The sequence below is a fragment of the Bufo bufo genome, chromosome 4 (genome assembly GCF_905171765.1).
Source record: "Bufo bufo chromosome 4, aBufBuf1.1, whole genome shotgun sequence".
NCBI classification, from domain to species: Eukaryota; Metazoa; Chordata; class Amphibia; order Anura; family Bufonidae; genus Bufo; species Bufo bufo.
Window position 1 is genome coordinate 571,817,452 of NC_053392.1, and position 16,866 is coordinate 571,834,317.

General features: G+C 42.6%; 1 protein-coding gene across 1 annotated transcript in view; it reads left to right on the top strand.

Annotated features, from left to right (window-relative positions):
• PREPL (prolyl endopeptidase like) overlaps window positions 1-10,385 on the top strand; it is an 85,751-nt gene extending 75,366 nt beyond the window's left edge. Inside the window, exons 11-15 of the mRNA XM_040430328.1 lie at window positions 997-1,213; window positions 3,009-3,158; window positions 5,521-5,647; window positions 8,037-8,122; window positions 9,866-10,385. Coding sequence (XP_040286262.1) covers window positions 997-1,213; window positions 3,009-3,158; window positions 5,521-5,647; window positions 8,037-8,122; window positions 9,866-9,919 — 634 coding nt within the window. The 3' untranslated portion in view covers window positions 9,920-10,385. The remainder of the gene's footprint in view (window positions 1-996; window positions 1,214-3,008; window positions 3,159-5,520; window positions 5,648-8,036; window positions 8,123-9,865) is intronic.
• Window positions 10,386-16,866: the final 6,481 nt, after the last annotated feature.

The following is a 16,866-nucleotide window of genomic DNA, read 5'->3' on the forward strand; positions in this document are numbered from 1 at the left end:
TTAATGTCTCCTGTCCCTTTCCACTGCTCCCTTAAAAGACCGTTGCTAGGGCTCATCTGTCTCCCAACTTAATGTAAACAGAAGACAGAGGGGCGGTCCTTCACACTGCATGCCTGCCTTCAGAGTGAGGAGGCGTGTCTTTCAGTAATCCAATCTGATTGGCTGGCAGGAAGCTTCTGGCTACAGCAAGTGTGTATGGGAAGTGAGGGCAGGCAGTTTTGGCCTCGGAGAAGCCATCTTGAGAAGATCCTCATATTGTAGGATTCAAGACAGCCGTAACTAAGGGGAAACTCAAGGAAAACAGTAGTTTGTGAAGAAACTAAAGATTGCTTTATGCATAATGCTGCTGCTGCAGTAACATATTCTAAAATAGATTTTTTTGATGAAAACATGGCAGTTATCCTTTAAAGGGATTTGTATATATGAAACTGTATGACCTGTTTTTTGTGCACTTGGCAGCTGAAGGCATCTGTGATAACTTTATCACTGCCTGGCTCTGTCAATCAAATGGCAGTTGGAGAGAGAACAGATCCTGTGGGTGTAACGGCAACCACAAAAGCTTCAGCTTGCTGCATTTATTTTTTTATATGCTAACGTCTCAAAAAAAAAAAGTCGCCTCAATAAAGAAAACAGCAGAAGCAAAAAAAAAAAAGGGGGTGTCCTGTATTTCTAATTTCTTGTAGACACTTGCATCTAACATCTTTCACTAACTTCTGGAGGTGGTGTGTTTACCGCAAAAAAAGCATCAAAAACCTCAGGTGCAAAAGAATGCAGCTAAAACTGCAGAAGTGGCGTTAAAAAAAAATCCTTACTTGTAAAGCTATTATTATGCTGTTCTGTAGTTTAGGAGAACTTGTATTTTGTTCCCTCTAAAGTATTCATGATATAGGAATTATACAGAACATGTGGATTTTCATTTATTTTTATTTTTTTCTTGAGGGGGAGGGGGGGTCACTTTTCTGCTTTCCCACTGCAGTGACTGGTCTGTCTTTACAGAGGTGGCGGAGAACTGGGCTGTAACTGGCACAAACAGGGTAATCTGGAGAAGAAGCAGGATGGTCTGGAGGACCTGGAAGCTTGCATTGTACACATGCATGGTCAGGGATTTTCTCAGCCCTCCAGGACCGCACTGGAAGCCGCTAGCGCTGGAGGAGTCCTCGCTGGAGCTCTGTGCAATTCCAGGCCTTGGCTTTTGCAAGCGATGGTCTTCGAGGTAGTGCACTGTTATGTTCATCATTGCTGTACATTAAAATTGTTTTCTGGGCTCTTAAAATAGTGACTTACCCTATGGTAGGGCATTAATGAGTGACAGGTGGATGGCAAACCCCTGGGACCCTCGCCGGCCTGCAGAAAAAAGCCATTTTGGTGTGGCTTTGTTTGATATTGTAGCTCAGCCCTGTAAATTTGTAGCGTGTGAGTTACCTCCTTAAACCCCTGCTGACTATACATTGATGGTCTAATTATGGAATGGCCTTCAGCAAGCGATAGAAAATTCATACCTTTGTATCAGATGCGTTTATTATCAATGACAGCAGCTTTCTGGGACTTCATATTGATTTGGGTGAGCTGCAGTACCAGGTGCTGCCACAACTAGGAGTATAGTGCTGTGCCCTCTTCCTTTAGTGCGTGTGGCGGGATTCAGAGCCCACAATCGTATATTCAAGGGGTTGGCCAGTTTATATTACTAGCTGCGCATGTGCTGAGAACAGCACATGTGCAGCTGGTAATGAGCATTATTAAGCCAATTGTACTGATGTCCGATATTTTAATTACATGTAGGTCCCCTGTCCTGTGTGCTGGCGCAATGCTGGGAACATGGCTGCTGATTAATGATTGCTTCCGTCAGATGCCTCCATTCCCTAAGGGTTCATGCACACGACCGTATGTATTTTGCAGTCTGCAAAAAATACGGATGACGTCCGTGTGCATTCCGTATTTTGCGGAACAGAACAGCTGGTCCCTAATATGACAGTGCTACCCTTGTACATATTGCGGACAATAATAGGACATGTTCTATTTCTTTGCGGAAAGGACATACGGAAACGGAATGCACACGGAGTAACTTTAGTTTTTTTTGTTTTTTTTTTGTGGACCCATTGAAATGAATGGTTCCGCATACGGTCTGAGCAAAAAACAGAACATACACGGAAAGAAAATTTGTTTGTGTGCATGAGCCTTTACACTGGGAACTGACACGAAAACTAGCGCATGCGCAGTCTGCCCCGGGATAAATGAATGGGCACTCCATCAGTGCCATGTTCTCAACGCAGCGGCCGCATGTGGGTCCCGTGACATGAATTATTATTATTAAACTATCAAACATCAGTGTTTATTACTAGCTGCATGTTACCAGTGCATGTGCAGCTAGTAATATAAATTGGCCAACACCTTTAATGGCCTGTGCTAAGTCCTAGACTAGAAAACCCCTTTAAGCGTTCAGTCATCTATTCTGTTATCATATTTTGAGCTTTGCTTTCTTTGCAAAAGGACAATATGTTCTTCAAGGGGGTTGTCTCACTTCAGCAAATGGCATTTATCATGTAGAGAAAGTTAATACAAGGCACTTACTAATGTATTGTGATTGTCCATATTGCCTCCTTTGCTGGCTGGATTCATTTTTCCATCACATTATACACTGCTCATTTCCAGGGGTTATGACCACCCTGCAATCCCGCAGTGGTGGTCGTTCTTACACACTATAGGAAACAGCGCTGGCCTCTCTGGTATCCAGGACTGTGGGAGTGCACATAGGCATGCATGCAAAGAAGCTCCTGTCCCAGCTACCTCGTATCTCCGCTGCATTGGTGGTTGTAACCACTGGATATGACCAGTGTATAATGCAATGGAAAAATGAATCCAGCCAGTGAAGGAAGCAATATGGACAATCGCAATACATTAGTAAGTGCCTTGTATTAACTTTCTCTGCATGATAAATGCTGTTTGCTGAAGTGAGACAACGACACTGACGAAGTGCAGTGGCTTTCTGACTATGCCAGTTTCTTTGCCAGGCACCTTTCCTTGATGTGTTGACTACTATGATGGACCCGTCTTTACCACTCACCATTGAAGAGCATGAAGAATGGGGCAGTCCGCAGACTAACGTACAACACTACAGAGCTATACAGGCATATTGTCCTTATCAGAATATCACTCCCCAGGTACTTGGTCAAAGATCCACAATTTCCTGATTTTTATTCTGGTTTATGGCCGATTAAAAGTTTAGGACCACATGCCTTTTTAAAAGGCCAAATCTGTGCAAAGATGTGGATTCATTGTCATTTTCTGTCAGGTAGTCACACGTTGTGATGGCACAGGCAAAAAAAACTCTCCCTTTTTGAACGTGGTTGGGATGTTGAACTGCATAAGCAGGGTCTCTCACAGCGCGCCATCGCTGCTGAGGTGGGACGCAGTAAGACAGTCATTTGCAATTTCTTAAATGATCCTGAGGGTTATGGAACAAAAAAGTCAAGTGGAAGACCCAAAAAAATTTCATCAGCACTGAGCCGGAGGATCCAATTGGCTGGCCGTCAAGACACTGGACGATCCTCGACCCAAATTAAGGCCCTTACTGGTGCTGACTGCAGCCCCATAACCATCAGACGGCATCTGAGACTGAAGGGCTTCAAAAACAAAACGTCTTCAAAGACCTCGTCTCCTTGAACGCCACAGAACTGCTCGTTTGGACTTTGCAAGAGAGCACCAAACATGGGACATTCAAAGGTGGAATAAACTTTTATTCTCTGATGAGAAAAAAATGGAACCTCGATGGTCCTGATGGTTTCCAACATTACTGGCATGACAAGCAGATCCCACCTGAGATGTTTTCTACGCGCCACAGTGGAGGGGGCGCCATAATGGTCTGGGGTGCTTTTTCCTTCAGTGGAACAATGGAGCTTCAGGAAGTGCAGGGGCGTCAAACGGCCGCTGGCTATGTCCAGATGTTGCAGAGAGCATTCCTCATGACTGAGGGCCCTAGTCTGTGTGGTAACGACTGGGTTTTTTAACAGGACAACGCTACAGTACACAATGCCCGCAGGACAAGGGACTTCTTCCAGGAGAATAACATCACTCTTTTGGCCCATCCTGCGTGTTCCCTTGATCTAAATCCAATTGAGAACCTTTGGGGATGGATGGCAAAGGAAGTTTACAAAAATGGACAACAGTTCCAGACAGTAGATGGCCTTCGTGCGGCCGTCTTCACCACTTGGAGAAATGTTCCCACTCACCTCATGGAAACGCTTGCATCAAGCATGCTGAAACGAATTTTTGAAGTGATAAACAATAACGGCGGAGCTACTCATTACTGAGTTCATGTTTGGAAGTTGGATTTCTGTTTTTGGGGGGGTTTAGTTTTTTTGTTTTTTTTGGAGGTGTGGTCCTAAACTTTTGATCAGCTGAAAAACAGCCTGTTTCAGTTTATTCGTTGTTTTCATTAAATTAAATGCTCAAAAAATGTTTTCTCTCACTCCCATTTCTTCTTGTTGCATGTTGAAGCTCTATTTGGAACCTTGTTAAGATCCAGCCATGCTAAATATGATTTTTTGCTATTTTTCAAACTTTTGATCAGGACTGTATTTCCCATCCTGCAATGCTGCTCCTATGTCATGGACCCACGACTTTATAATGATTTATAATGCTGTGTTCCTGCCCAACCTCGGCTCTAATGAATTGTACTCACCTAAATGCTGTCCGTACAAATCAGTTGATGTCGGACAAGAACACACAGCATTATAAATCCTTATAAATAGCGATGAGCAAAGCGAACTTCGGATGTTACATCAGAAGTCGCTTCATTCATAACTTCGGATTAATACTGTACGGAGATCAGTCTCTGTACAGTATTAGAATGTATGGGCTCCATTGAGCTGAAGTTAGTTATTTACGAAGTCGCGCGTGACTTCATTGAATAACTTCAGTAGTTGATTTTTAAAGTGGAAAACCACTTTAAAACTTAAAACTGAACACTGCTTCGGTTCCAACTGGTACCGCGGAAACCAAAGTCGAGTTCGGTTTCAAGTTTTAAAGTGGTTTTCGACTTTAAAAATCTATTACCGACGTCACGGACGACTTTGTGAATAACTAACTTTGGCTTATCGGAGCCTGTACATTCTAATACTGTACGGAGACGGATCTCTGTACAGTATTATCAAGGCGTTATGAAAGAAGCGACTTCAGATGTAACACCCAAAGCTCCCTTCACTCATCGCTAATTATAAATCATTTGAGCAGCATTCAGGACGGGCAATGCCTCTGACACACAGACCGTATTTCTTGCACTGAATACGCTCATGTAATATTCCTCTGATTTAATCGGTGCAATGGTCTAAAAAAAAATTTGAGTTCAAAAAGATGTGTGGCTCTCATGGTCTTTCTTCACTGTCATTGTTAACGATACGACAGGACCGGATCGTATAAACTGACAAGTGCTGAATTACTAAATGTTCAGGGTTGTTGGACGGTACACAGAAACGTCTATAAAAATGTCGCTGTCGTGTCTGTGGCTATGTTTTTGTTCTTTAGAATTACCCCTCTGTTCTCATCACTGCTTATGAGAACGATCAGAGGGTCGCGTTGAATGGATTGCTGCGGTACATGAAAAAGCTCAGGACGGCCGCACTCTGCCATTTCCAGACATCAGCTCTGCCAGGCGAGTATAAAGTTTAAGATATTTGCGAGTCAGAGAACCAGCATTGCACCAGTCAGTAAGCCTCTGTATGTCTCATTTGAGCTTTTGTCTGAGTTATACATTTTTTTAATTTATTTTTGCCACCAAAACGCAGCACAGCCAAGACATAGGCCCCTTTCACACGGGCGAGTATTCCGCGCGGATGCGATGCGTGAGGTGAACGTATTGCACCCGCACTGAATACCGACCCATTCATTTCTATGGGGCTGTTCACATGAGCGGTGATTTTCACGCATCACTTATGCGTTGCGTAAAAAAATCGCAGCCTGCTCTATATTCTGCGTTTTTCACGCAACGCAGGCCCCATAGAAGTGAATGGGGTTGCGTGAAAATCGCAAGCATCCGAAAGCAAGTGCGGATGCGGTGCGATTTTCACACACGGTTGCTAGGAGACGATCGGGATGGAGACCCGATCATTATTATTTTCCCTTATAACATGGTTATAAGGGAAAATAATAGCATTCTGAATACAGAATGCAAAGTAAAACAGCGCTGGAGGGGTTAAAAAAAATAAATAAAAATAATTAACTAACCTTAGTCCACTTGATCGCGATGCCGGCATCTCCTTCTGTCTCCTTTGTTGAATAGGACCTGTGGTGAGCATTAAATACAGTTACAGGACCTTTGATGACGTCACTCCGGTCATCACATGGTACATCACATGATCTTTTACCATGGTGATGGATCATGTGATGACCGGAGTGACGTCATCAAAGGTCCTGTAACTGTATTTAATGCTCACCACAGGTCCTATTCAACAAAGGAGACAGAAGGAGATGCCGGCATCGCGATCAAGTGGACTAAGGTGAGTTAATTTTTTTTTATTTATTTTTTAACCCCTCCAGCGCTGTTTTACTTTGCATTCTGTATTCAGAATGCTATTATTTTCACTTATAACCATGTTATAAGGGAAAATAATACAATCTACAGAACATTGATCCCAAGCCCGAACTTCTGTGAAGAAGTTCGGGTTTGGGTACCAAACATGCGCGATTTTTCTCACGCGAGTGCAAAACGCATTACAATGTTTTGCACTCGCGCGGAAAAATCGTGGGTGTTCCCGCAACGCACCCGCACATTTTCCCACAACGCCCGTGTGGAAGGGGCCATATGGCTGCACCCTTAGGGCTCGTGCACATGACCGTATGTTTTGCAGTCTACAAAAAAAAAACGTGACATCCGTGTTGGATCAGTTTTTTTGCAGATCCACAGTAACAATGCCTGTCCTTGTCCGCAAAACGGACAAGAATAGAACATGTTCTATTTTTGGTGGAACGGACATGTAGACATATGGAAACGGAATGCACACAGTCATTTCAGTTTTTTGTTTTTTTTAATGAATGGTTCCGCATACGGACCTGTAAAAAAACATGGAATGGAAAAAAATAAGTTTGTGTGCATGATCCCTTATACTGTGCAATCAGAGCTGATGGTGTAGGAACATACCCTACTGACAAGAGGAATGCAAACTCCTAGTTGTCAATTTATTCATACATCCCATTACCCAAAATGTTTTTCAGCCTTGGCGAAACATTCTTAGAAATGTCCACATGATATCCCACATGAGTCCTCCAAATCCACCACTCCATTTGGACCCCCCTACACATTCGACTATCCAGTCGTAAAGCAGAAAACACCTGAGGGTAACTGACCCAGAACTGACCTCGTAGTTTTCTATGGGATTGTTCTCATACATCCGGCGCATCAGTTGTGATGCTGGATGTTAAATGGCACCAGACAGAAAAACTAAACTCTGCATGCTCAGTTTTTCTGTTCGGTGCTATATACAGAAGCCGGATCTGTGCGCTGAAAAGCACTATACACATCAGTTGTGTCTGGCTCCAGCCTAAAGCAACTGACCAGGAACAACTGATATAGGGCTTGTTCACACGACCGTGCCGTGTTTTGCGGTCCGCAATTTGCGGATCGGCAAAACACGGATGCCGCCCGTGTGCCTTCCGCAATTTGTGAAATGGAACAGGAGGCCCATTATAGAAATGCCTATTCTTGTCCGCAAAACGGACAAGAATAGGACATGACTCGTAATTTTTCCGGGGCAACGGATGCGGACGGCAAATGGAGTGCTGTCCGCATCTTTTGCGGCCCCATTGAAGTGAATGGGTCCTCACCCGAGCCGCAAAAAATACGGCTCGGATGCGGAACAAAACCACGGTCCGGTCGTGTGAACAAGCCCATATGTGAAGGTAGCCTTAGAGGTACTCTGAAATTAGTGGACACAAATATGCAATTGCAAATGAAAAAAAAATTGCATTCATAATATAGTACATAGGGATTTTTGCAATAAAATAAATCTAAAACTGGATGACTGATAAGTATAATGTTGTTTCAGATTGGAGGATGCCAAATATATTGCTAGATGTTCAGCCTGGAGGTAGTCACTGTGATTCCTTGTCCTGGGAAGATTCCTTGAAGAAGGTAACGTAATAGATGCTTTTTAAGTAATGTATTACTTTATTTAATGAAAAATAAATAAATAATCATTTAACAAAACACAAGCAAAAAAGAGGATAAGAGGATCTGCTGTCATGATGGTATAAAGATCACCAGCATCCAGTTCTGTGGAAATAATAAGGAATCGTAATAATATGCAGTTTACTAGGATAAAGTAGTCAGTGGACACAACACTAGCTGTAAACTATGAAAACACGGAAAGAAAAAAAAAACAATCAACTCTAAGGGCCTTTATAAAGGAGTTCTCTGAGAATGGTAGCCCCTTTTGAAATGGCTAAACAGGGTGCAGATTAAAAAGTTCCAGCAACGAGCTCCATTCCTCTTTACTTTGGGTACCCAATGAGCCAATTTTCTGTTTTTTCCTCGCTGTCTGGCCTGACCTAAAAAAAATGAGTACGTCCAGCAATCCATGTGATTCATAGTTGCATAATAAATCCAGCCAATAAAACCACAAGTACACTTCAAGGGGTGTCCCACTAGCAATACTTCTCCTCTATCCTGTGGATAGGTGATAAGTATCAGATTGCTGGGAGTCCAGTCACTGGGACCCCCCCCCCCCCAGAGATCATGAGAACAGAAGTCCTTAACTGCCCATGAGAAGGGCTTGGTGTTGCACATGCATGACCAACACACCATTCACATCTATGTGTCACAGATCAGCGGATGTGAACCCACTGTGCCACCGACTGGCTATGCTCCCGAGAGGCGTGTCTAAGCAACTAGCTGGTATTTACCAGAGCCTCGGATGGTGAGGATGGACTTGAGCCATTAGGGTAGATGCCAGGGGATACTCCAGAACAACCACTGAGTCAGTGGCAGCTGGTCCAGGCAGACCAGGAGAGACTATGCAGGACCAAAGGATAAGGCAGAGACGAAGTCAGACAGGCAGAGGATCAGGGCAGGCTTCACAGGAACAGGTCGGGCAATCCGGATCGGCAACAGGAGAGACGAATCAAACAGGCAGGGATCAGACGATAAGCGAAGTCCAGAAACAAAGTACAAGTCAGGAGCACCAGTGGCTGTCAGGCTCTTTAGCAAAAGACAATGACCTTAACACTGAGGCATCTGGGAAAGGGGCTGAACCAGTTAAATACCTGCAGGAGAGCCAGGGTTGGTCAGCGAGGTCACCTGACATAACCCAGCCCGCCCAGGGAGTGATGTGTGCCGCCCCTAGAGCAGGGTAACATGACACCAGCCGAGCTCGGGCTGTGTCCAGAAGCTGTGGAGCGGAATCCTCAGAAGCAATATCACTTATACAAACAGAATGTCCCAGACTGCAGCGGTAATTGGGGGAACAGCGGCACACCGCAGCCGCTGTTACACTATGGGACTGCCAGAGATACCGCAACCGCTGTACTTGGCAGCCCCATAGAAGTGAATGGATCGGTGGTCGCAGAATTTTGTCCCTAAATATGTAATTGGGGGTTGAAACATGCGCGTTCGCCAGTAACAGATGCTCTGCACTACGTGGGTGTAAATCGGAGGAGAACCCTGTCAGTCAGCACACTGTCCCAATGATCATGCCTGCTTATAAATTGTGATAATTGGAGCAAGAATTTAAAATGAATAGAGGGAATCGTTTTTTAACATGTCCCGTAATGTTTTCATCTGAAATACTGAATTTCATGAATGATTTGTTCCATTGACTTGTGGAGTCCATTGCTTTATTTGCTTCCATCGTTTTTTTCTTTTTGTCTTTTTTTCCAGGTGGCCACTCATTTTGCTTTTCTACACAAGGAACTGAAACTCCAGGAGACATGAGCATGTAGACATTGCAAAGAAATACCTGGAAAGTAAAGTTCATGATACATAAGAAAAAATTATTGCTATGCCCGTATCTCATTTAGCTCCCACATAAGAAGCACCTGACAGGCCGAATGGAGTGGCCCTAGTGGTGACTGCTTCTCCATCAGCTTAAGACTCTCTATCCTCTGGTTCTTTCAAAGCCACCACCTTCTCGGCCCTAAAGCTGCATAATCCATCTCCAAAGCCAGTTCCCATCCCAAAATAGTACAGCCTTGTGCCCACCATTTTATCAAATCCTCCATGAATTTTGACTTCACCCATTCACAAATGTCCAGACCACTCTGCCCAATTAACGAAAAATTGTCAAGATTGTGAGCTATCACGATATGACAGACACCAATGAATAACCAGCTGAACTTTTCAATGCACAAGAAGAGGAACACCCCATAGGGAAATGAATGTCTACAAAATACTTTTAGAAAAAAAATAACAATGAACTCAAAGCTATCCTGCATAGGAAAAAATCTAAAGGCCTACTCCTTATTAGTTTGGCCATTAATGTGCCTTTTCTCGATGACTTCACCATCTCTATCAGATCTTCAAAGGATTGCTAATGCCTCTTACAAGTATGCATCTCAATCGCGTCATTTTCTGACTCTACTCTGGGGCAATATCATTGCTGAATCATGACATTTTTTCTGTCTCTTTCTTGAGAAAAACTGCTAAGGGTGCTCAAACATTTTTTTTTCCACTGGAGCTTCCTTAAAGGGGCCCTCCATCCTCAGCACTCCAGAATAATCACTGGCCAACTTCCTGGTCAAAAGAAACAATACATTTCCAACAAGTGGAAGACCACCAAGGAACCCTGAATGTATATTTAACCATCACTTTCCCAAGGGATATTAACCCTTTAAAAGCGACAAAAAAATGTATATCCGAAAATATACAAATAAGCAAATTGTTTTCCTCTGAAATTGACCCTAGTATGTTGAGGTCGAGCGCCTATTAGGCAGCCACTGACTTCCCAGGGAGTCGCCCCAGCCACACAATTATCCCTACGCTTTTGTGTCCCTGTGTGACAAATGTTCATCATTGTATACAATTAGATGATAATTCCAAATTGCTTCATATGTGTAAGGGATTGTTCTTTTGTATATGCACTTGATAATAAATGAGCGTTTTTTTTTGCCACTTTTTATATTGAAATTAGTGAATAAGTGCCCCATTCCAGAATGAAGTGCGTCTGCATGTTCTTTTTTTTGTTTAGTTTTTTTAATATTCATGATTTCTAAATAAAGATGTATTTGTACATGTTGTGGCAGCATGTATTCATTTTGATAGGTGTTACTATTTCAACTACTGCACCCGCCAGTGAGTTATTTTTTGTCATGTCCTATGCAGATTGGTTCCTCACCCGAGTTGTTGCTAATTTGATTGCTGTTTTCATTTCCTTAGGATGATTTTGCCTTACCTTCCCTCTTTTTCTTGAATCCATCTACCTCTTGCACAGCTATGGCAGAATTTACTCTCTTTTACATGACTGTAACTGTCATATTTTTTTATTTGCTAGTTTATTAGAACTAGGCGTGTATACCTTAGTTAGTCTGTCAATTATTGTCAGAAGATCTGTAATTATCTAACAACAGTTTTCATTAATGTCCCCTGTCCCTTTCCACTGCTCCCTTAAAAGACCGTTGCTATGGCTTATCTGTCTTCCCTTTAGTGTAAACAGAAGACATGGGGATTGCATGCCTGCATTAGATTTCAGAGTGAGGAACGCCTCCTCACTCTGAAACCTAATGCAGGCATGCAATCCCTCTGTCTTCTGTTTACACTAAAGGAAAGACAGATAAGCCATAGCAACGGTCTCTCAGTAATCCAATCTGATTGGCTGGCAGGAAGCTGCTGGCTGCAGCAAGTGTGTATGTGAAGCGAGGGAAGTCAGTTTTGGCCTCAGAGAACTGGCAGAGGAGCAATCTCGAGAAGATCCTCATATTGTAGAGGTTAAAGCAGCCGTAACGAAGGCAAAAGCTCAAGGAAAACAATGGTATGTGAAGAAACTAAAGATTGCTTTATGCATAATGCTGCAGTAGCAGTAACATATGCTACATTTTTTATTTTTTTATGACTTCGTTTTTGCACCAAAAGCCTTTAACTTCTCTAATGTCCAAACTGAGCACTTTTTTTTTTTTCTCTCCTGGTTAGACATGACCAGAGGTCTATTTCTTTTCTGACCCAAACCTTATGCTTTGTTCCCTACCATCTAAATGCCTTGTGATATTCTGCCCAACCTGTCCCCCCTCCATAAAATTACTGAGCGTCTTCTACCAAGTCAACATGGTACATTAAATACACACACTGATCATGCCTGTTCTCCAGGCACAACCCATGGACAGATGTGGCCGATCTTAGAATAAAAATATTGAAGGTTATTTAGATCCGTTGAGTCCTGATTCTCTCACATTATCATTTATAGTGTATTTGTCCTTCCTTAATGATGGATTCATTCCTGTAGAGTCAGCGTGTGATAAATGTGTTAAAGATGAGAAGACGTGTATTTACTGTGCCTTATCCCGTTAGATGACTTTCTGCAGGCGTGCTGCTGTATGTTCTTACACATTACCATGGTAAAAAGCAGATTACATTATTCATGTTGGTTTTCTTACTTGTACATTTACCAGTGCAGTTTTTAGGTTTCTAAAGGCAGGGTCTTCACTTCCACTTCTTGGGACAGAAACGTAAAGGTATTTTTCCAGTGTTTTACCTTCTCCGGCTCTGCTCTTTCATTGCTGCCTAGGTCCCGGCACTATAAATGATCGTTCCACCAATCTGTGACTCAGCTGGGTCACCACATTGACCTGTAATTGGCAGGAAGGGCATTTCTTGTTTGTTGATATGAGAACAGGGAGAAAACAACAGCATTTAAGAAAAGACAGCAGCATTCACCAGGGTGAAGGAGGTAGAGTGCACCATTTCTGTAAATCTCTCCTCTGTGTGCCTCACCATATGCATCCTGGCTTTAGATTTCGGGAACATTCAGCATCCTTTTTTTTTTGTTTTACTTTTTGTCCCTAGTCTATAGTAGCTTATTTAACAATCAGGACTTGTGTAAAGCAGTACTCATCTGGGAAAGATGTGGGCCATTCTGTCCTTAAAGGGGTTTTGCCACTTCAGCAAAAAGTATTTATGATGTGGAGAAAGTTTCCATGGTTACGACCACCATGCAGTCCTAAAGCACCAGCCTACGTGAGCTCCCACAGTCCCGGCCACCAGAGAGGCTGGCAGATTTTCTTATAGTGTGCAAGCACGAGCACCGCTGCTGGATTACAGGGTGGTTGTAACCATGGAAACGAGCAGTGTATAATGTGTTAGAAAAATTAATCCAGCCAGCAAAGGAGCCAATATGGACAATCACTATACATTAGTAAGTGGCTTGTATTAACTTTCTCTACATGATAAATGCCACTTACTGAAGTGAGACAACCCTTGAAGACAAAACCTGATCAACTATCAGTGACTGAGAGCTATGTACATATGTATACACACTTAGGCCTCATGCACACAATCGTATTTTCGGTTTGCATTTTTTACGAATCAAATGCGAACCCATTCATTTCTATGGGGCCGCAAAAACATATGGACAGCACACGGATGTTGTGTGCGGTCTGCATCCATTTATTATGTATAGTAAGTGCCTTGTTTTACCTTTCTCGTGTATTGGGATTGTCCATATTGCCTCCTTTGCTGGCTTCATTCGTTTTTCTATCACATTATACACTGTTTCCATAGTTACGACCACCCTGTAATCCAGCAGCGGTGCTCGTTCTTGCACACTGTAAAAAAAAGTGCCAGCCTCTCTGGTGTCCAGGACCGTGGGAGCTCACATAGACTGGTACTTTTTTCTATAGTGTACAAGCACGGCCATGCTGCTGGACTGCAGGGTGGTCGTAACCATGGAAACCTTCTCTGCATAATAAATGCTATTTTAAAGTGGCAAAACGTCTTTAAGTTGTTTTTTTTTGGGGGGGGGATTTTCATATTGATGGCCTATTCTCAGGAAAGGTAATTAGTTTGGGATCGGTGGAGGTCCAGCACCCCCACCCCGATCAGAGCTCTAGTGAGTGATGTGGCTTCCGTGCAGCTTACCAAGCACAGTCCATTTGATACTGGCTGTTCTTGGTATTGCAGCTCAGTCCAGGCCATGTTGACCGATGCACGATACGTCACATGGCCTAGGAAGAGACCCAAGCGCTCACAGAGCCTAGGCCCCTTCATACAGCTGAACGCCAGGAGACAGACCCCTACCGATCTGATATTGATGACCTGTCCTGAAGATAGGACATCAGTATGAGAATCCTAGAAAACCCTTTTAAGCATCCACATTTCATTTACTGGAGTTCTCCTTCAAATGCTGTCTGAATCTTCAAGTGCACATGCAGCAGGTAAAGGAACTCTCTAGGCAAAGTGTATGCATTGTTATATTCAGTATAGGTGGGGCTTGACACAGGATGTTTTGACTTTGTTTTTTTTTTGTTTTTTTAGGCTAAATGTTATGCCCTCCTTCCCCTTCGGACCCTAAACTAAACCTTTCACAGTTTATCAGTTTTATCTAACAATAGGAAGCTGTTTGGATGCTAACCAAAGTTTCCGTAATAACATTTCACCTTTAGTGAGAGATGCAAATTCTTTCTATTCTTTAATTATGCTGAAAGAGACTTACCTTGTTTGTTGCAGAGTACCCCAATTATGGGTTTGGTGGAGCACTGCTGGTGGCATAGTATCTCTTACATTGATGCCTTAAAGGCTATGTACACCTTCGGGGGGAAAAAATTTTTATGATTGTATTTGACTCATTTTGGATTGACAGTCATTTTTTTCAATTGTTCTTTTACTTTTTTCCGATCAACCTAAAAAACCTTGTCTCTAAATTACTAAAAGGTCGTAAACACTTATTTAAGCCACATTCTTATCAGTAAGATAAAAATTGAGCTATAATGAGTGTTTAGGAGGTCCGGGTTGTTAGCTGATGGAACACATCGAAAATACAGAGTATGCTACTAGAGAATCTCAAGGTTGTATAGAGAAAGGGGCTCAATTTTTTTTTTTTTAGAAAGACCAATTGGAAAAATAATCTCATTTTAGTAACGTAGAAAAGCATCCCTAAAGCGTTTTTCCCTACATACATGTAATAAACTCCAATCAATTATTTGGTTTAATATGCTTTAAAGGATTTTTCTGTTTTTAAAAATCATAAAGAAATGGTATGATTAGTCTCTTTCTAATATATGGTCTGTAGCTCAGTTGCCTCTGTAAGCCTGTCTCACATGCAATCACATGGCCATGTTTCTGTTGTGGATATCCCCTGCTTGTGAGATGTCCAGTACAATGTACATGTGGTATCTAAAGTGCAATAGAGCAGTATATAGATACAGATCTCGATTAGCAGTTCTGTGTTGTGTGTGAACACAATAAGTATTCAGTAATTAAGTACTACCTTACTATCACCTTGTAATAGAGGTGCGTGCTGGCAGCTGTAAATAGAAGCAGTCTGTGAGCTGTAGTCCTTCTCATTGGTAATCCCAACCACAGCAAGTCCTGTTAGCATCCAAAAAAAAGTGCAGCAAAGAGCTGGGCAAAATAATGAAAAAGAAAAACAACTTCCGATCAATACTGGTATCACCTGGTGAGCTGTCACAGGTACTTTTCTCTATTTTAAAACTTGGAAAAAGCCATTTAATGGGAAAACAAACTATAAAAATAGTACATACTGTGTAGTAGTTCTGACTACCTGGTGTTAATGCCCATTCTTGAATCTTGTGTTATATTTTGCGTGTGGCCTGTGTTCGTGATTCTCTGCCAGTAGTCTGTCATTATTTTCCCCATCAGTAGGGATTCAGGAGATGACTAACTTTAATGCCCGTATGTAATCACAAAGGCCTTATCAGATGCCCCCATTGTCTGCACATTTTGTTACTTGTTATTGCAGCCAATTTCCTTTTGAGAATTTTTAAAGGGGGTTAGTAATAATTGGCACTCTTTAGTATGTTCTCTATTTTTCGGACTATAAGACTTTTTTTTTCCCCTCACTTTTGGGGGGTAAAAAAAGTCTTATAGTCCGAAAAATAGAGAACATACTAAAGAGTGCCAATGACTGATGAAAAATATTTTTTCTCTTATTTTACTTCTCTAAATCCTAGGTGCATCTTATAGTGGCCCTTGTGGTAAGGCTACCTTAACACGTTTTGTCTTCCAACATTTTTTATTTTTTTGCAAAGCTAATGTCAACTTGCCATTAGTACTCAATCTATCTCCCAATATTAAAGAGGTTATGCTATAATTGATGTAAAAAATTAAAATCAGACATCATATAGTACATGACAATCTCTTTCTAACAGAGTTGGAAGCAGCCCTGCACCTCACATGGAACCAGAGCTCTCCCCATTCATTGCTCCAATTTTATAAGCTGACCTCACAGGGGGCATGTTCTTTCTGATGTAGCTCTTTCCCTGTAACTGCCACAGCGTCTAACAGTAGATATGGCTGGTGGCAGTTGAACATTTAAACTGAGTGCATGCAGCTGCCTCAGTGAGGTGGAAAAGCAGGTGAGGGAAAATGGCAGTGTGTCTTATAGTCCAAATGCTAATAATGAGTATACATGTGGTGAGGGAGATGCTGTGCCTACTACACTCTCCCTCCCTGTTCTTCCAGGCCCCGCTCTGTGTCCCGATGCATACAGCATCAAGACATACTATATGTAGGCGAGCACTATCACCTGATGCTGTGCGATGTCGGGGCCAGATGAAGACTAGGAAGCTGTGAGTGTCAGCACGGTCCGGAGCAGGAAAGGTAATTTATTTTTTTAAATGTCTGATCTGAGGTCTGATGGGAGGTCTGATCTGAGGACTGATGGTGGCTGGAGGGGTCTGATCTGAGGCTGATGGCGCTTGGGAGTCTGAGGGTCT